Source organism: Macrobrachium nipponense, chromosome 5 (genome assembly GCF_015104395.2).
Source record: "Macrobrachium nipponense isolate FS-2020 chromosome 5, ASM1510439v2, whole genome shotgun sequence".
NCBI lineage: Eukaryota > Metazoa > Arthropoda > Malacostraca > Decapoda > Palaemonidae > Macrobrachium > Macrobrachium nipponense.
Window position 1 is genome coordinate 126,026,231 of NC_061107.1, and position 21,973 is coordinate 126,048,203.

Below are 21,973 nucleotides of genomic sequence, written 5' to 3' on the forward strand. Positions count from 1 at the left end.
GTCGAAAGTACCTAGCTTATATTGGGTTTCCATTGCAAGAAATATTCGTCATCTCTGAAATGATTTCTCCAGAGAGTTTGTCATCTCGAGAAACGTCAGCTCCAGCTAATTCTATTCTGGCGCTCTCGAGGTGTCAGTCTGACACAAATGGACACTCAAACTCTAATAAACATGTAACACCTCCCATTTTGTTTCCTGGAGTAATTAAAAATGTGGAATTTAAGAGTGTAATCATCATAACACCTTGCGCACACTGGTGAAGTTTCTGAGACTTACGCGTTGACAGTCAGTCCTTCATTTATTGGTTTGAGCACGAGAACTGTTAAATAGTAAAATTAGAGAAACTTTATCATACCCAAGAAAACAGTACTTAATATTTAAAACATGTAAAATGGAAATCCGTGTGCTGGTAGCTATAAGTTAAGTTTATCTTAGTTTTACCAGACCACTGAGCTGATTAACAGCTCTCCTAGGGCTGGCCCGAAGGATTGGATATTTTTACGTGGCTAGGAACCAATTGGTCACCTAGCAACGGGACCTGCAGCTTATTGTGGGATCCTAACCACACTATATCGAGAAACGAATTTCTATCACCAGAAATAAATTCCTCTGATTCCGCGTTGGCCCTGCCAGCTATAACATACAGAAGTCACTCTATACTGAAAGCGATGATGCTGATATAAAGTTGAGCATTTACTACTGTACGTGCGTGTGTTATCGTTTATTCATATTGTTAAACAACGCAGAAGTTAACAACTTAACTCAAAAGTGATACTCTATTAATTCTGCGACACCCATTACCTTGAAGACTTTCTTATTATTAGAAAAGGTTCTAACCAAAGCCCAGCAGCGACGCGGTACTCTTTGTTACTCATTTTATTCACTGATAACTATAATGCGATTCAAATACAGTACTGAGTCCATACATCAGAGAGAGAGATAAGTCACAGGTGTAACTTACAGCTTCAAGAACTCATTAATTGCTGGAACACGTATTGACGACCTTTCCAGGATTAATCTATATACGTATTATGACTTATTATGGAGTGTTCGCTCCCACTGGAAAATTCATTAATATAAGGCTTTCAATGAACAGACAACCAGATGCCATCTCTCTCTCTCTCTCTCTCTCTCTCTCTCTCTCTCTCTCTCTCTCTCTCTCTATCTATATATATATATATATATATATATATATATATATATATATATATATATATGTATATATATATATATGTATATATATATATATATGTATATATATATATATATATATATATATATATATATATAGATGTATATATGTATATATATATATATATATATATATATATATATATATATATATATATACAATGTGTGCGTATGTGTATGTATGTAAATGCATGCTATGATTATGTATATGTATGTTTTAAGATGCATAATCAAAGAGTAATTACACTCCAAATTTACACAAATTTTCTGTCTTACTCTCCATGTTTTTGAACTTGTAGTTTATTCTGAAAGTGTCTTTTGGAACAGTTTTATGAGATGACTCCGCGTTGCGTCCACTCTTCTATAACAGACATGACCCTGGATTTCAACAGCGGGTTGTCATCCACCATCTTCAAAACATTTTCCATCTGGGAACAGTTACTCGTATTTTCAGTGCTTAAAATATCCTGATAATCTTCGGGCCTTCGAACCATAACTGGAAGGAACATGATGCTGTACAGCACTCCGTAGAAACCCTTTTCGATGTACTCCTGACGGAGATCCTCGAGCGAGAAAGGTACTCCTGACCCACCAGCCTTCATCACCTCATCGAAAGCAGCGTAGTAAGTGCCGAGCAGCAGAGGCAATTTCGAGTGTCTTTCCGGTCCCGCGACATTTAGGGTTATAAAGTGCTGTAGATCAAGTGCCAAAGAAGCCTTCCGACATCCTTGCAAGTCTAGGAACTTCACTTCAGCAGGATTTCCGTTGTCGTCGTACCTTCAAAAAAGAAGACAAAGTCCATTCAAATATTACTTTACATTTATAACCTAGTTTGTTGAATAGGGTTGTGGTATTTATTGTGACGAACTCTTTATTAATTCATGTATTGTATGGCATTCTTTATTAGAAAATGGAACCTGACAATTGACTTGAGTCATCTCAAAAAAGTAAACAAATAATGCAAGTTTTTATGAGTTCAGATTTTAATAGGGACTTTCCAAGAAAAGGAGAATGGTATGTAATATTGGAAATTTTAAGATAAAGCAATGCCCTCTAAAGTTGCTTTTAAAAATTGCAAATACAAAACTCTTAGAAACTAAAAAATGCCGTATATGGCATTTTAAAAACACGAACATGAAACGCTTTCTGTTAAAAGGGCGATTTACCTAAACAAAAGATTGTTGATCCAGCAGTCTCCGTGCAGGATAAGGGCGAAAGGAGGACTTCTCACCAGGTGCTCATTATATATACTCCAAACATTGGGCTTGATTTTCTTAATCCAATGAATAACCTTTTCACAGCCACCAAATTTCTCGAACATCGCGAGGCCAATGTCCAAAAACTGGTCTACAAATCCTCCGAAGTCGCAACCGATGTTGTACTCCTGCGTCCACTCTTTCTGCAGACATTTGAACCTCTCAACCAAGTCCCTTTCGGGATGTCTCTCTTGCAAGAGAACAGAAGCTGCGTGCAGTTTCGCCAGTTCTTTTAGGACGAGAGACGCGTGGTCCACATCTATCCCCACGCCTTTATCTTTCATCTGGTATGCCTGCACCTTTAAATTTTCGAGGATAATCATGCTGTTGCTTTTTTCCAGTCGATGATGGAAGTACTTTGGGAAACTTAAAGGGCGGCATCCAATCTCTCTTAAGATGTCATTCAGAGCAGGAATAACCTCGGTGTAGAAGTTCACCTCTTTGTAGAAAATCAATTCATAGAAACAATCAGCTTCTTCTCCCTTGCCAAGGTAGATCTTCAAAACATAGCATGACTCTCCAGGTTGTCCTGCCACAGAATACTTGACCCTGAGGTTCTTAATGACTGAGGTAAACCCATCATGCTTAGAGGCAAGATCTTCCAGAGACCAAGATATCAGGGATGCCTCTGGTCCTTTGTCTCTTCGCAAAACCAGCCTGACATCATCATCAGTCACGTATGTAGGCGTTACGTTGCTCACTGAAAAAACCAAAACAAAAAGTTATAACTCAATAGATGAAACAGGCAAGACCATCTCTTTGACACTATTGTCGATACTACAACTAGAAAACAAATAAACGACAGACCTCCGCAAAGGACACTCAATATACGGTGGAACTCGTTACCATATTCCAATCAATTGAGCGCTTATGATTTGTATAAAAATTGCATCCTACGCTGCGACCTCGCTAACTGCCTTCTAAACATCAAAAAAGGGTACATTCATCGTTATGGAATCACCACTGTATTACATCAGTCTAGAAGGATACTACAAAAGTAAGTTGTATGTGCCTCTCACTTCACCGTTGTGAAAGGCCAACATATTATGAGAGAACTGCCGTTATAATTCATCAGTATGAAAAGGTTTGTTATATCATCTACTGCAAACGCTGTGGGTTGAGGAAGTTATAAAACAGACAACGAATAAGATTCCAAATTCGCAAACTTTCAACGCGCAACAGATAACGACTAAATTGCAATGTAATAGTTCCAGCCTTTTCCCTTTTCGCAAACTTGTCTTTCAACTGTTTTCACAGCAAACACTTCATCCAAACACCCTCCCTTCCTGAACGCACAGTGCTAGTCCTATATCAAACCATCTTTTAACTGCTTTTCAAAAAAAAAAAAAAAAAAAAAAAAAAAACAAAAAAAAAAAAAAAAAAAATATATATATATATATATATATATATATATATATATATATATATATATATATATATATATATATATATATACCATACATCTTTGCCCACGATTATTAGATCCTTTATGACACAACGATGTTAATACCTTTTCATTACACTGTTATTTATGAAAAATATCATTTATTCTTCTAATCTCATTCCTCAGGAATTTTTCTTTTTCTTATACTATCAGTTACTCACGATAGTGAAAGTGGTAAGCCTCCAAATATTATTAGCACTCACGCCATAATACAAAGCTTCTCACTTGACATCTCAACTCTTCCTAATCCTCCTTCACATACATACTAATATTATATAATATATATTATATATACTATAATAATAAATTATTATTAATATAAATATATAATAAATAAAGATATATATGTATATATATACAAGCACACATATGTAAGTTTGCATAAGCTACAAATGTTCTTTAATACCCAATTCACTCTACCTCGGAATTAATATATTTTTCATATATGTTACCTAAAGTGAAATTTTTTTAGTTAACAAATATGAAAAATATATTCATTCCGAGGTAGAGCGAATTGGATATTAAAGGACATTTGTAGCTTAATGCATGTATATGAATCACGGTGATGTGATAAAAATTCATATAAAGTGTATTTATACACCTATATACATATACATATATATACACAGCATATATATAAAAGATACACCTCCAAGATCATAAAAGCTATTGAGGATTAGCCACAGCCTTTTGGATTCATTTTTGAAGATAAGCACAAGACATCCTAATGAACTCATATCCGATAATATGGCATGTTATTAGGAACCTTTTCTTATTAAGAGCGCTCCTTTATAATACCAAAACCATTACTGTTTGAAAAAGGTCGTATGTTGTCTGTTCTCTCTTTGTTCTATTCATATGGACATCTTTCATTTTCACACACGCACACATACACACACACAAACGTATACACGTTTGTGAAATTTCGACACTTCTATCTTGTCTGTGTTTGACATCCACTCATCTCCAGCCTATGTATTACAGCTTTTCCGATGTCCACAAGAGCTCACCTGACACTATCCCTATCTATCTATCTATCTATCTATCTATCTATCTACATAGATAGATAGATAGATAAGGAACAGAGTTTTAGCTGCCAAAGGTCTGAAACATGATAACAATTTCGATAATACCGTGGAAATAATAATAATAATAATAATAATAATAATAATAATAATAATAATAATAATAATAATAATAATAATAATAATATATCGCAGCAAATTAAATACCCCGAGAGCCTTTCGACATTCACTCGGTTTTGTTAGCAGGAAATGAAATGATGCAGGTTAGCCAATGGCTATAAAAGTTTCATTCATTTCATAAACTGGCTATTTTCATATAAATTTCATCAGTCCTTGAGTGCTGTCAAAACCAAACAGCATTATAATAGGCTTAATTCATGAAGTTGCAACTGGATCAGCGATTTATTTCCTAAAGGAGAGCAATTTTCAGATTCCAAAATATGTAAAACTATCATTATGATGAAATGACAACTCCCATCAGTATTCAGCGTTTTTACAAGATAACAATTTGATCATAGGTTTCGACAAAACATTTGGATAACATAGTTCTATCATTTCTTATATGAATATAGAAGAAACTATGCATAAATATCTATTTAAAAATGAAAATAGTGACAGAAAAAAAAGTTTGTTTGTATTGATAAAAAATACAGTTCATGGCGATAATGGAGGGAAGATGTGAAGCTATAGGAACAAGCAAGGTATATAGAAAAGATACCTTGGGAACAAGATTACTTCCTAGTAGAAGAGGAGGCGAACATAGAAGGTATTTTCAGTTAGGGAAATTAGATTTGAATGGGACTAGAAATGAAATTACGTCAAGTTAGTTTGATGGGGAAAAAGTACCTCGAAAAAGCAAACAAAGTAAATATGGGTGAAAAATAAGTTTATGCAAACTATGACTGATAAATTTCAAGATGATGAACCCTGGTCGACGTGGAAAGTTTATAACTTGAGGTGTTTCAAACAAAAGGCTTGTTTGAAGCGCAACTGTGACTCGAAAGGCAATGAATAAAAGGTGAGTGAAAAAGAAGCTTGCATATAAAGTTCAGGCATACATCTGAGAAAATGCTATTGAGAGAAAAAAACATTGTGCTGGAGGGAAGTATGTGCAGAGATAAAACAATATAGCAAATGGAACTGAGGATAAGAAATGCAAACCGAGAGATGCTATCTGAATAGAATGCAGTCCTGCGTGGAGTGAGATTTGTCATGTTTAAATTGTTGATTGTGGTCGATAGAAAAAAGGAACGTTCTAATTGATTCCAGAGTGGAAGGAGTTAATGTAAATATTAGAATGTTACAAAAAAAATTGGCTGTTGAGGACGTTACAAAACCGATTTAGAGGTCTAAAAATATAAACTGCCAATAGCTGATTGGAGTATAAGACTAATGGTCTGGTTTATATAGAGCAATTGCAAGGTATATATGCATGAGGGAAGGACTCCATGGCATTTTAGTAGAGAACAAAAAAAAAAAAGAAGAAAAGGAAGGGTCACATACATGAGTATGAAAGTTACAGACTCAATAGATTATTTATCATATTTGGGACTCAAAAGATTATTTATCATATTTGGGAAAGTGTGTGATACGTTTTTGACTGAAAATTAAAAAGGTATCACATCCGGTTTGACATGGAAAAACTGTATGAGTATTGGTGAGGGTAGGGAAACGAGTATCGACTGTTATAAAAACAAGTTTTGGGCGAGGATAAAAGTACAAGAAAGAGGTGTATCACTGTGTGGCATATGTTGACCTTGGAAAAAAACTTTTGTTGGAAATATTGACAACAAAAGAATAGCAATAGTAGCAACCTATTTAAATGGATCCAATAATAATAACAACAAAATTAGCTCTCTCTCTCTCTCTCTTGAATTCTTGGAAGATGGCTAAATTTCCCTTGGTGGCAGCATTAGATTTGCCCTGCGGCCACCGTGGCTGCACTTGAGAACCACTGGTCTAGAGAATATAGAGATACTCTCTAGACCTTGAGTAAAGGTTCTTTGCATCGTCCCCTCGGCCCTTATCTGCGACTTCTTTCATTCCCTTTACTGTGTCTCCATTCATAGTATATTTCTTCGATATCGCTATCCACCCTCTCTTAACAAATATTTCACAGGGCAACTGCTCTGAGGTTTTCCTCCTGTTACACCTTTCAAACCTACCTACTCTCAATTTCATTTCCAGCGCTGAATGAGCACATAGTCTCAGTGCTTGGTCTTTGGCCTAAACTATATATTCAATTCAATTAAATAGGTTTATGGAAGAAGTGATGAGAAAAGTCATGAAAAGGACATGAGACGTTTGGGCAATGACTTCGACGAGAAACTAGGTCGAAACTGAAACGTGAATTCTTTGCTCCATGCAGATGATGCAGTGCAGGTTACTAAAGATGAAGAAGAGCTACACGCTAGTAAATGAGTTTGAATGCGAATGTAGCAAGAATAGGATTGTTGGGGAAAACGGAAGCCAGGAAGAGGGAGCAATAGTTGTCAGAATGGATGGTAAACAATGGAAATGGAACAGTACAAGTGCTTAGGAGTTAATGCAACTGATGATGGAAAAATGAAAGAAAGGCGAATCGCAATATAAGTGAGGCACGGAAACCAGTAGAATATCTGCTCACGGTGTGGAGACGGCAAGCGTCCATAGCTGAAAAACTAAAAGCGGGGTTGTTTGGAAAAAACTGTTGAGCCGGCTTTCACCTAGAGAATTGAAGTACGAGTCCTAAATGCAAATTACAGAAAAGGATGAATATCACAATATATACAGTTTAATATGCGTTGACTACGTGGAGTAAGAAAACCACACATGGAGCCAGTGGAAATGACAGATCTCTGGCAAATGGGTATCATTCCGGTGTTTTGAGGGGAAAGAGGAGTTGATTACCGAAAAGTGCGCGCTAGGTGTTGGAATGGAGGGCTCTTGATATTTAAGGGGAACCAAGGTGCAAGAAAGATAGAGGTGTGTGTGTGTGTGTGTGTGTGTGAGGAAGAAAGGGAAGCTGGAACATTAATAATGAGCCTTGACACTAGGCATATGAAATGGCTCCCGTTGTATAAACTATCCTCTAGAACGGCTCCCGCTTCTTGAGGTACAGCCTGTAACTTAGTAGAACAAGTTTATTAGCGAATATATATATGAATATATATATATATATATATATATGCATATGAAATGGCTTCCGTTGTGTAAGCTACAGCCTATATACGTAACTAGAAGCAGTTTATTAGCGAAAATAAATATATATATATATATACATGTATGTATGTATGTATGTATGTTATGTATGTATGAATAGATAGATAGATAAATAGACAGATGTGAGGGTGTGTGTGTATACATATTAGCATACTTTACATATCACGTGCATTTGTGTTGGCACGTGGGCAAAGATACTACCAGGACAAAGGAAGTAACGAATTGCCGGGATAACTGTGGCTGACGCTTTGATTTGAGGACCGAGAATGAAGAAATATTGGTAACCAGAAGTGACATTGCTATGATCCCAAACGAGCTCGACGAAGAGGCAGAAAAAAAATGGATATGACAGCAACATGGCAATATATGATCCATCTTTCTCGGGCACGGGTAATGTGTCCTGATGTGGGATAAGGGAGCAATAGATTGTGGAAACGGATGTCTCACTTTCTTACCTCTTGAATTAAAGAATAATGCTCTGTGGCTTTCACTATTAGTCAAATATATGAGTGTGTGTCTGTGTGTCCATGAGCGTTTTTATATCTATGTGCGTGTGCGCGCGAATGCTTGCTAATATATGGAATTTCGTAAGCAAAGAAGCACTAAGTTAAAGTGTGTTACAACACAACCGCTTCATAGCGTCCACGAAAAAACCTTGAGGTGGGACAAAGCCTTCGAAAAGGGGTTTTCCTTTGTGTCCAACATTTCCACATGGCGTGAAAACCTGTCAGTGTTGCTGCAATTTATATATTATAACTATGTAGCTAAGCATATGAAATTTCAGCTTAAGGGCCTCGTGATTAATGTAGAATTCAATTTTCTTCCATCAAAGTATCTTACAACGAACTGACATAATTACCTTATCTTTCATACACTCAAGTATGGAACTGACGCCGGTCTCATTAATTAACATCATGCTAACAGATACTTTCATTATTAGGTGAACTTCGGCTTTAACTGGGAAGTAAACTTCGAATGTGATGACGAATTTTCGTCCATTCAAGAACTAAATCAGAATGCTGTAAGACAATCCAGGCAGCCACGCATGTAAATCATCTAATAACTAAAAGTAACCTTTAAAAGATAATCAGTCATAAAATATTGGCTAACTTTTCAAGTTACAAAGGAAATGGAGATTGAAGGCACTGTTTCAGTCTGTCACTTTTTCGCTCTCTGTTCCAGGGGTTCTCAAAATGGTCGATATCGACCCCCAGGGGTCAATAGGATCATCCAAGGGGTCTATGAATAGTCAGGGGTCGATGAATAACTGAGTCAGGGTGTTGATGAATAACTAACGTGACGGAGGGTTAAGTTACATAAGCTCGTACATCTAAAGTTCCAAACATATTTTCTTACTACGTGTTACTTTTTTTTATCATAGTGAATGTCAAGTACTAAACTAACACAACTCTAATTGAGTCTGACATTATTTTTTTTTTAAATATTAAATGCTAATCTAGGGGTCGCTAGAAAATTTGAAACTTCATAAGGGGGTCGAGGAGTTAAAAAGTTTGAGAACCCCTGCTCTAAACTGATGTGTTCCTACCGTATACGTATGCTGAGCTGTGAAGTGAATGTTATAGACATCACTCATAATATCTATCAACATGAGAAGATTCAAGTCAGCTTCTTGATAAACATCGCCATCAACGCAAAGAACATTCCAAGCACCCAACATCGTCTACTACAAGTCAGCAGGAACCACCACAGCGAAAACATGCCCATTTCAGTCTCAAGTCCGAGTTGCTCTGGTAGAAAGGAGTTCCCGTTTATTACGCTACTATATCGATTGGCTCTAGTTTACTTTCCTAGGTGGTGAAATTACTCACGTCGTCATTCTCTCTCTCTCTCTCTTTCTCTCTCTCTCTCGCTCTCTCTCTCTCTCTCTCTCTCTCTCTGCATACTGTAAATATCGAATGAAAAGTGCATGTATTTTCGAGTGGATGTTGGTGGCCCTGGATTATAACATTTTGTTAGGAATATTTCAAGGCTAAAGGCCAAGCACTGGGACCTATGAGGCCATTCAGCACTGAAAGGAAAATTGGATGAAAGAGAATATGAACGGAGTGACAGTCAAATGAATGTGAAAGGGGTTGCAGCTAGGGGCCGAAGGGACGCTGCAAAGAACCTTAAGTAATGCCTACAGAGCATCGCATGGGGCGTACTGATGGCACTACCAGCTACGGATTATAACATTTTGTTCCCTCAACTTATTATGTTCGCTTTCCTTTGTCTTATTACAAATTCTACAGACCTAATTATATTATGCATGGCATACATCATCTTTAATCATTATATAATATAACTTAATATGTCATCCGCCAAGATTAAACATTGGCAAGCAATCGACAAAGTGCGATATTGTATCTAACGTTCGTCAGACGGTCTACTATAGTGTTTGTACGTGCGTAACATGTTTTCATCAGGGTAAGCGTTCTGTGAGACACGAACTTGAGCACATTTCCATCACGTGACACGGAAGGAGTATTTTTTACACGCATCAAACTGAGAATGAGAGCCCCGTGCTAAGCCAGATCTGGATAGTCTCATACCAAGATCCATTTATTGATGTGACCACTAACGCTAAGAAAATCAATTTGATAGATTGCGTTCCGAGCGAAACCGATTTAATTGAGTTCAGTCTTGCGTAAAGAACGTCGCTACAGAGGGAGGGAATGGTTTACATGTGCACATATGGGATCTCCAGTTGTGTTATTATTATGAAAGGAGAAAGTCTAACTCTCCTCTTAAGTTCGAAGGTGGCTCTTAAATTTTGAATGTGCATTTTTGCGAATTCCATGATGGAATGGAATGGAATATAAAGTTTAGGTCAAAAGGTCAAGCGCTGGAACCTAAATGGAATGTAATATAAAGTTTAGTCAAAGGTCAAGCGCTGGAACCTACGAGGTCATTCAGCACGGGAAGGGCAATTGAGAATAAGTAGCTTGAAAGGTGCAACAGGAGGAAAACCTCGCAATTGCACCATGAAACAATTGTTAGTAGAGACTGGATAGCAAATTGGAAGAAAAGATAATGAGAATGAAAGGAGTTGCCTGCGGGAGCCAGTTACTTGATAATTGCCGATGCAGAATGATCAACTAAACCCACGACTATCCTAAAATGGAGCTATCAGGGTTTGTCAAGATTAGTATTGCCTTTAATTTCTGTTTGATTATCATAAACTTCCTTTATCAGAATTTTTTCTCAAATCCCAACTCAATGGTCCTCTTTTGTTAAACGTTCTGACTCCCCGTCAATAGAGGAAGTGGATATGGAGAATATTGGTACATAAACACTTTCCTAAAATCACAAATCAAGTATATCTCAGTTTTACCAGACCACTGACCTGATTAACAGCTCTCCGAAGGATTACATATGGAAAGAGAGCTCACCTTCTGACGTTCATTCGATAACCAGCAGAACATTTCATTCCAATATTCATTTTTCTTACATTCCGGATCGATTCTATATGATACCAACGATGAAGAAAGAAAAGGTGAGCGAAACTAACAGAATGCCGTTTCTGAAGTGGCTCTAACGCGCATTCTTCCATTTTACCGATACGTTCGATCATCACTCATCTCACAACTATGACAGAAAAGGAAATAATGCCGAGCAGCATGATGAATGGCTAAAACATGTATTTGTGCATTCTGGTTTGCCGTTAGTAAGTGGACATTACAATGGCTCATTGTGCTGATAACATTCAAGATGAATGCGTGTCTATCTGATAACTAAAATGAATAGGCTCTAAAAAGCAAAATCATGGCACATTCAAGTGCTCATGAACGCATGCAATCATGGGTAGTGTGATTCCACGGAGAGAATGTTCTGTTAGCAGTCCTGCAATGGTTCTTTTATTTTACATTATTGACATTGCAAGTTAAAATACTTTCCAATAACTTAAATACGAAGAAAAATATGGTTAATACTGACAAATTCTGAAAGGCAACCGGAGCTATTTCTCTCAAGCTTAACTATCAATCAGCTTTGGCAGCTGTAAATCGCGGGCTTTTCGTTTACAAAAACTCACTGATAACGTGATCTAGTTCAAAAGTTCACATTATATAATTAATGTTATCCAGATGCTTTTGCATATTTGTGAAAATATTTCAAGCTGCAATAGCTTCTTGGGCGATTTTTAAAGTGTTACTTTCCTCTTCAATAAAGTATAGAAAAATTCTCTATTACGGAAATATGCGCTTGGACTTTCAAGTAATTGTCAATATTATCATACGCTTCTTGCGACACGATGCTGTGAGTTAACCTGTGTAGATCTTACAGTTTGAAAAACACATTTTTGTATATAAGAAACGGCTAATACATTCATGAAAAGTCATATGAATGGTAACATATCGGGACGTTGAGGAGGCCAGAGACTACTTACCATCCCAGAATATCTCTCTCTCTCTCTCTCTCTCTCTCTCTCTCTCTCTCTCTCTCTCTCTCTCTCTCTCTCTCTCTCTCTCTCAGTAACGAAATTCTCCCATACATGACTCACCCCTCACACTGACTCATCATTCCTTGGTTCTTTTCTGAACCAATTCACTCACCGACAAACCTTCCAAGAAAAGATTCATAACTGTTGTTGTTATTATAAATTCAATTTATGAATGTTTGTTAATCTATACATCAACTAAGACCACAGGCAACCTTTTGGTAAAAACGACTTCCACAAAAATATCAATAGATTTCCAACGACGCTAAGATGTCATTTGGTTCATCTCAATGTGTTCAAAGAAGCACGTGTTAAAATGAAAGAACGTCAAGCAATTTCAATATTTTTAATCGTACTGCTTTTATTAAAAAGTACTGCTCTTATTAAAATGGGTTAGAACAGAGTTCTTCGACGTTTCTCATAATCACTAAAGAAAAATTTATTTGTACCTTAAGTCAAGATTGTAACAGGGTAGCCTACCCATTGCAAGCAACACCGGAAAATGTATTCCGACAGGTTCTAACTTCCCTCATATGAGGAAGTGCATGGGACATTCTGTAAATTCTTCAATAAATTCTTCAATACACACACATATATATATATGTATATATATAACATACTATCATATATATATATATATATATATATATATGTATGTGTATATATATATTATATATATATATATATATATATATATGTGTGTTGTGTGTGTGTGTGTTGTAAATTACACGTGTCTACATGAGTATAATATATATATATATATATATATATATATATATAACATATATATATATTATGTGTGTGTGTGTGTAAAATACACGTGTCTATATGAGTATATATATATATATAAATATATATAAACAGATATATAAACTATATATATATAAAATATATCTATATATGTATATATATATATATATATATATATATATATATTATATATATATATATATCTTTGCATGTATGTGTATGCTATATGCCTACTGCCCGAATACCTTGTAAGGGAGATTCACTCGAGGTGTGCCACCATAAATGGCAAGCTGTAGAAAGGACTAAACGATTTTTACAGCGCACAAACACCATTATTTTCTACAATTAGTCTTTTATCCTTTCCGTTTGCTCTCTTCCTACTTATCTGTACAACTTCTTTAATTTATTTTGCTCTAAATTTAACCTCGTTTAAAAACAAATCACGTAGACGAACCCTAAAAGAACGTAATAAATGTAACCAGGTGTTTTCTTTAAATTAATTTATGCAGATAAATAAAAGGTTTTATAGACTGTACTGCCGAAGCTTATCCGAATGCAGTGGCTCTAGAGAAAGTAAAAGAAAAGTTACTGCTACATAAATTCTCCAACTGCTCTATTAGAAAAAGTATCCCCTGTACAAAAAAAAACTTCCCCATCATTAACAGCGTCACGTGGCTGTACAGAAGGCTTATCAGTAGCATGATAAATCTCTACGGACGGACAAACATTGTTACCAATTAACAATTATCTGCCAGTCTTTGCCTTGTGAGCAGACTAAAAACAGTGTTATACAAGTTCATCTGGTACCACTGTTTGTTGCCACATCTACTTCCACCGTTTCAACGCTTATGACGTCATCCTGCTTCGCCTATGATATGGTAACAATGATTGCCCGTCGGACATTGTTCGACCGTGTGGACGCACCTTTACAAACACTCTGCCAGTCACCAGTTTCTTGTGAGACACTCGCTCTTTCTGAATGTCAAGTTACTTCCATTCCATTAGTAGTTTTACTCTTATTCTGCGCTGCTACATTTGACTCCTCTCTTTTTTCCCATTGCTTCTAAATTATATATATTCCCTTCGCCGCTCTCCCCAACTCCAAGCACTCTGATCTATCTTTTCAGCCACTCTAAACTTCAGCAAGTTCGTTTCCCGATGCTCCTCTCACTTTCAGTTCTTATTTCACATATGCAACGTAAGTTCAGTAGCTCCCTCTTCCCTTCTTTCTCACTTATTCAGTATCATCTCTTTACTGTTAAAAAAGAAAAGTTGACTTAACAATCTATCCTTATATCCCAACTCTGGCTTTCATAAACAAACCTCTTCTAAAATCCTTTCGCGGATATTCTCCCATTTTCATTAGTGGATCTTTTCTGTGACTCACATCCTACAACAACGTGTTATATTTATTCCAAAATACCCAAACGAATCAATATCATCCCCTCTCTCGTTATCCATTTTTAAATTAATTTATCCATTTCTCCATTTTTCATTTACCCTCATAATTGTTACTCCCTGCTGTTCATTTATTTACCCTCGTAACCTATAGTGACTTTCAGTCTCAGCCTTTTTTTTTTACAAACTATACTCTGTTTTTTTTTCCATCTGTCCATCCGCCTGTGGTGTTTTTGTATGGTAACACTGCGTCCCGGGCTTTAGATAGTTACATTCATCTTACATTCAACGATTATAATAATATTCTATTTCGAATATTAACGGTGTAATTCGCATAAGGTAAATTATTAAAACACTTTTCAGTTGCAAATGTACACCCAGATATCCTTTTATTTACATAAAACTTACACATAGCGTATCTATCTAAAGCCCAGGACGCAGTGTTACCATACAAAAACACCACAGGCGGATGGACAGATGAAAAAAAATAAAAAAACAGAGTATAGTCATCAATTTTTCACTCTTTCTTGATTTTCCTCTTTTCTGTCCCCAATCTACACTCACGTAAAAACAACAGGCAACCTAAACACCAATCAAGATCTCCTGTTTCACCCAAAAACTTTAAATGTAAATACCTGTCTCCACTTCTCTTATCAGTGCATCAAAATAGATATCAAACCGACTTGTCTTAGTTTTACTTTTGCGCCAAGTAAATCCCCTTACTGTGTATATATTCTGACACATCACACATCATTTGGTTTCATGATTCCATACTTTTTACTGTTTTCCAAGAATTGCTCCATGTATCCCGCGTCCTCTGTACCATGTACATTGCACCCAAATCAGCTGATCGCAATCATTTTCTAGGTTATCTTATGTACCATACTTTGGAATCAGAATCTAACTGCATCTTTCCTTTGCTAAACAGGGCACCACTACGCCTTTGTAATTCTACCAGCTGCCTCTATCACCTACAGTGATCTAAAGGGTGCGACGTGGGTCTGATCCAGAATCCGGGTGTCCACTAAAGATCCATCGTTCATAGCCATTGGAAGTGAGAGCTATATGCTGCAGAAACACCGCACACACAAAAAAATAAACAAATTAATATTATGTTATTATATATATATATATATGATATATATATATATATATATATATGTATATATATATATATATATATATATGGATAAGACAAGTGAAGGAGGTATTGCAAAGGAAGGCTCTAGTATACAAGAAGCCCGAGGAATTAGCACATGCAGATAATTACACAGTATATATACATATAATATATAATATATATATATATATATATATATATACATATATATATATATATATATATATATATATATATATATATATATATATATATATATACCTATATATATATTATCCAAAGCGGTGGCCACAGCCGGATATACATCAATGAGAGAAGAGGAACATAAAGACTTGATAAAAGGGTCAATTTATTCCCGACGTTTCGTAATGTCTTCATTACATTTTCGAGGGCTGTACAAAATAGATAGCATAAAATAAATTACAATAAAGCTAAGAATCTGAGATTTAAAAGTTGCACAATAATTACCAAACTTAAAATAATTAAAAATACTAAAAAGACACCTTTAAAAAACAAAAAACGTTTAACTAAAAACAGGACAAAAATTATAAAATATAAAAAGTAAAAAAAAAAAAAAAAAAAAAAAAAAAAAACTAATGAAACAAAAAAATAATGAGAAATATTCAAGTAAAGTAAAACTGGACCAACCTATTCAGCGGCAATGCAAGACTGGAGATAAAAGGAAGAGACTAAGAAAGGTACAGTGTGCCAGCAGAGGTTTGACTATTCAACAGGGGACGAGTCGTTTAATCATTAACGATTCTAAGATTGTCAAATCGTGGCTGTTGGAAGCTCGTCCTACAACTGTAAAGTCCTTGTTTTCAATGGAGGTTTTACATATTTTCGAATGATTTCTAATATTAGAAAATTCTGGGTTTGCAATTTTGCTGCCTGTCCTATAACTTACTCCACGATGTGAATCTATGCGTACCTTCAGAAGCCTCCTGGTGGATCCAATATAAGTTCCTAAATTACATTTAGGACAATTATAGCTATACACACACCCGGAGGACATATAAGGGCACAAACGATCTTTAAACTTGAATAATGACCAATGGTAACAGGATTAATGGGAATCAAATGAACCTTGATAGCTCCAAACTTATTTTGGATATGGTGGGAAAATGTTTTCCTAAAAGCATCATCTAATAAAAACGGGAACTTAGCATAAAAATTCATTTTTAGGAACATTTAAAATTAGGCATTCTTAGCGAGAAGTACTTGTCTAAAAGCAAGCGAAGTGTCTTAAAGACCAGTTCAGATGGGAAGCAGTTTTCTTTAAAATATTTGCATAAAAGGCGATCTCATCTTGGAACAGAAACCAATCAGAAGTTAGCGTAAGAGCCCTGTGGAGGAGAGTAAAAACAGAATTAATTTTAAAATTAAAAGAACAGAAACTATAAAAATTTGACCCTAAGCCCGTGAACGTTCTTTCCTAAAAATCGTGGTGTTAAAAAATATTATTTTCTCTTAAAACAAGGACGTCTAAAACAAAGAAAGCTGATTTTCAATTTCTTTTTCCAGGGTAAACTTAACATTGGAATGTTGTACATTTATAAAATCAAGAAAGGAATCAGCATCATAATTACGTCTAAAAAGGGCAAAGGTATCATCAACGTACCTTACATAGAAAAGGGGGCGGCAGGCTAAAGGACAGTCATCTAAGAAGTGCTCCTCCAGGGAGCACATAAAATGTTGGCAAAAGTGGGACCGAGAGGACTTCCCATTGCCATGCCATCAACTTGCTTGTATACTTACCGTTAAAAAATAAAGGCTGTGTCCAGCACAGCCAAGCTTAAAAGAGTCTTAAAAAACGTACGGTTAAAACCACTAAAAACTGAGTCGGGTTCGGGAAAAAGCCTATTTAAAATTATTACTGATTAGTGTTTCCTCCACGGGTACATTAGTAAACAACGATTCTACATCAAAGCTGGTCATGAACAGGTCTGAATCTTGCAACAAAATTTTTTAAATTGACTGGAGGAAACTATCAGTATAATTTTAAATAGGCTTTTTCCCGAACCCGACTCAGTTTTAGTGGTTTTAACCAAGTACGTTTTTAAGACTCTTTTAAGCTTGGCTGTGCTGGACACAGCCTTTATTTTTAACGGTAAGTTATACAAGCAAGTTGATGGCATGGCAATGGGAAGTCCTCTCGGTCCCACTTTTGCCAACATTTTTATGTGCTCCCTGGAGGAGCACTTCTTAGATGACTGTCCTTTAGCCTGCCGCCCCCTTTTCTATGTAAGGTACGTTGATGATACCTTTGCCCTTTTTAGACGTAATTATGATGCTGATTCCTTTCTTGATTTTATAAATGTACAACATTCCAATGTTAAGTTTACCCTGGAAAAAGAAATTGAAAATCAGCTTTCTTTTTAGACGTCCTTGTTTTAAGAGAAAATAATATTTTTAACACCACGATTTTTAGGAAAAGAACGTTCACGGGCTTAGGGTCAAATTTTTATAGTTTCTGTTCTTTTAATTTTAAAATTAATTCTGTTTTTACTCTCCTCCACAGGGCTCTTACGCTAACTTCTGATTGGTTTCTGTTCCAAGATGAGATCGCCTTTTTATGCAAATATTTTAAACAAGAAAACTGCTTCCCCATCTGAACTGGTTTTAAAGACCACTTTCGCTTGCTTTTAAAAGACAAGTACTTCTCGCTAAGAATGCCTAATTTTAATGTTCCTAAAATGAATTTTTATGCTAAGTTCCCTTTTTTATTAGATGATGCTTTTAGGAAAACATTTTCCCACCATATCCAAAATAAGTTTGGAGCTATCAAGGGTTCATTTGATTCCCATTAATCCTGTTACCATTGGGTCATTATTCAAGTTTAAAGATCGTTTGTGCCCTTATATGTCCTCCGGGTGTGTGTATAGCTATAATTGTCCTAAATGTAATTTAGGAACTTATATTGGATCCACCAGGAGGCTTCTGAAGGTACGCATAGATTCACATCGTGGAGTAAGTTATTAGGACAGGCAGCAAAATTGCAAACCAGAATTTTCTAATATTAGAAATCATTCGAAAATATGTAAAACCTCCATTGAAAACAAGGACTTTACAGTTGTAGGACGAGCTTCCAACAGCCACGATTTGACAATCTTAGAATCGTTAATGATTAAACGACTCGTCCCCTTGTTGAATAGTCAAACCTCTGCTGGCACACTGTACCTTTCTTAGTCTCTTCCTTTTATCTCCAGTCTTGGCATTGCCGCTGAATAGGTTGGTCCAGTTTTACTTTACTTGAATATTTCTCATTATTTTTTGTTTCATTAGTTTTTTTTTTTTTTTTTTTTTTACTTATTTTTAATAACATTTTTTGTTCCTGTTTGTAAGTTAACGTTTTTTGTTTTTACAAAGGGATGTCTTTTTCTTTCTCAGTATTTTTATTTTAATATTTTGAAGTTTCTGTTTAATAATTATTGTGCAACTTTTAAATCTCAGATTTCTTAGCTTTATTTTAATTTATTTTATGCTATCTATTTTGTACAGCCCTCGAAAATGTAATGAAGACATTACGAAACGTCGGGAATAAATTGACCCTTTTATCAAGTCTTTATGTCCTTCTCCTCATTGATATATATATATATATATATAGTGTAATTATCTGCATGCGCTAATCCTCGGGCTTCTTGTATACTGGAGCCTTCCTTTGCAATACCTCCTTCACTTGTCTTATCCAAATATTTCTCTGACTATTCTTCTCTTGTCTCCAAACTCTTGGGAATGACTCACTTTTTGCCCTCAACCTGTCTCCTTCATCTTGTCCACGTGACTCAACAATCTCGATACGCTGATTGTTTCTTATACCTACGATAATATTTTTCCCATTTCTCTTTGTTTCCTCATTCCTTGCCATTCCAGTTTGAATTGTGCCACACCAAGTACACACTACCAAGCGAGAGACCAAAATATCTAAAAGGGAATCAGGCCATTAAATTCCTTTTCCGTAGTAAATGTAATATTGGGATGAAAAGCGTTGACAAAATCTGAAAACAACTGAAGTATACCATGAAGTTATCTTCCTTTGAAACCCTGCATTTCTAGCAATCAAGCCTTTTTCCAAACTCATTTCCATAAGAGTTTTTCCACTCACATTCTTGTATGTGTTGGTAGTTTTAGGATTCCATATTGAACACTAGAGCTTACAGAATATATATATATATATATATATATATATATATATTATATATATATATATATACACGTGTGTGTATACATGTGTATGTATACATATTCATGTAATGCAATTATATGTGTATATATATATATATATATATATATATATATATATATATATATATATACGTGTGTGTATACATGTGTATGTATACATATTCATGTAATGCAATTATATGTATATATATATATATATATATATATATATATATATATATTTCATGGAATGTTTGTGTGTTTTCGCGCTTATTTTTAGTTGTATGTATGCAGATTATGTTATGTAAATAAAAAGTTGTATATAGACACCCAAAAACTATGCTTGATCACATTATCGGCAAAGTGCATTCATACATGTACTCAAATATGTGTAGTGTATAAGCATATATATATTTTTTCAACGCACATATAAAGTACTATAATATATATATATATATATCTATATATATATATATATATATATATATAGATAGAGAGAGAGAGAGAGAGAGAGAGAGAGAGAGAGGAGAGAGGAGGAGAGAGAGAGACCTGACTAGGGTCACGACTGGTTTAATTCTGCAGTCCTCCGCAAAATATGAAACTATTTTAACTTCCTAGCGCAAAGGTGAATGAGGTTATAATATGTATCACACAGTTAACCAATGCTTAAATAGAGGTATCCCGTATAAACACAGTCTAACCATGAGTACTCACTGCTATCACGATCGTTTGAATCACAGAATAACCAAGTAAATCACGCACTAAAGATTTTGAAACTTCCACAGGTTCACTTCGCTTATATAGTAGATTATCTGACGCTTAGTACACATGATGCAATGCCTGCAGGTTGAATGAGCGAACATGATCTGCAGAGTCATGATGATGACTTACTTATCAGGTTAGCTTGTAAGGCCAGTACTATATATAGATTTTCGTGTGGTGATGATTTTTATTAGAGTCCTTGACCATTTTGTTCAAGAACAGATCAAAAGCCAGGTTGAGTCACATGGATTATCTCATTACGAGCTATACAAACTCAATTTGAATAACAACGATGCATGTGAGTTTTACTTATCTACTATGTTATCAAGAACGTTTCAACACTACTGATAAAAGCAGTCTCTCTCTCTCTCTCTCTCTCTCATACTCTGAGAGAAAAAAGTTTACCAGACCACTGGGCTGATTAACAGTTCTCCTAGGGCTGACCCGAAGGATTAGATATTTTTACGTGGCTGGGAACCTATTGGTTAACTTAGCAACGGGACCTACAGCTTATTGTGGAATCCGAACCACATCGAGAAATGAATTTCTATCACCAGAAATAAATTCCTCAGATTCCCTGTTGGCAAAGCGGGGGAATCGAACCCGGACCCAGAGATCGGTAATCGAGCACGTTACCGGCTGGTCCAACAAGGAACTCTCTCTGAGGGAAAGGAGGTTGAGAACTCTCAAAGAGGAGAGTATTAAGGAACTAGATGTGATAAAAAAAATGGAAGGAGGTTAAATTTTGGAAGGTGGTTAAATTTTAGCAAGTGTAGAGCATTTTGCCTACAGTCCCCCAGGGGCGGATTGAGGGTATGCGGCCTCCTAGATGAATTGAATTCAATTGAATACAGAATTTAGGCCAAAGGCCAAGCACTGGGACCTATTAGGTCATTCAGCGCTGAAATGGAAATTGACAGTGAAAGGTTTGAAAGGTGTAACGGGAGGAAAACCTCGCAGTTGCACAAAGAATCAAGTACTATTAGGAGAGGGTGGAAAGTAAGATGAAGAAAGAGAATATGAAAGGAGGTACAGTAAAAGGAACGAAGGTGGTCGCAGCTAGGGGCCGAATGCACGCTGCAAAAACCTTAAGTAATGCCTACACTGCACCGCATGAGGTCCACTGACGTCACTACCCCTACGTGGAGCACCCTATATGGCTGCCAGCAAAAGATGGCACTGTCATGCTATGCAATACTTTATGTTGTTCATCTCGTGGGTACA

General features: G+C 35.8%; 2 protein-coding genes across 3 annotated transcripts in view; both read right to left on the reverse strand.

The window, feature by feature from the left end:
- Window positions 1-1,176, reverse strand: part of LOC135215933 (uncharacterized) — a 4,496-nt gene extending 3,320 nt beyond the window's left edge. The window contains exon 1 of the mRNA XM_064250888.1: window positions 12-1,176. The gene's annotated coding sequence lies outside the window, so the exon portion shown is untranslated. The remainder of the gene's footprint in view (window positions 1-11) is intronic.
- A 144-nt stretch (window positions 1,177-1,320) lies between these two features.
- LOC135215623 (uncharacterized) overlaps window positions 1,321-21,973 on the reverse strand; it is a 32,314-nt gene continuing 11,661 nt past the window's right edge. The window contains exons 1-3 of one of the 2 annotated variants that reach the window (XM_064250533.1): window positions 20,702-20,858; window positions 2,358-3,147; window positions 1,321-1,968 (exon numbers count right to left, since the gene is read on the reverse strand). In XM_064250533.1, the coding sequence (XP_064106603.1) occupies window positions 1,521-1,968; window positions 2,358-3,147; window position 20,702 (1,239 nt within the window). In that variant the 5' untranslated portion in view covers window positions 20,703-20,858 and the 3' untranslated portion in view covers window positions 1,321-1,520. Of the gene's footprint in view, window positions 1,969-2,357; window positions 3,148-20,701; window positions 20,859-21,973 lie in introns of those variants that run through there. The other variant, XM_064250534.1, reaches the window with a different exon arrangement.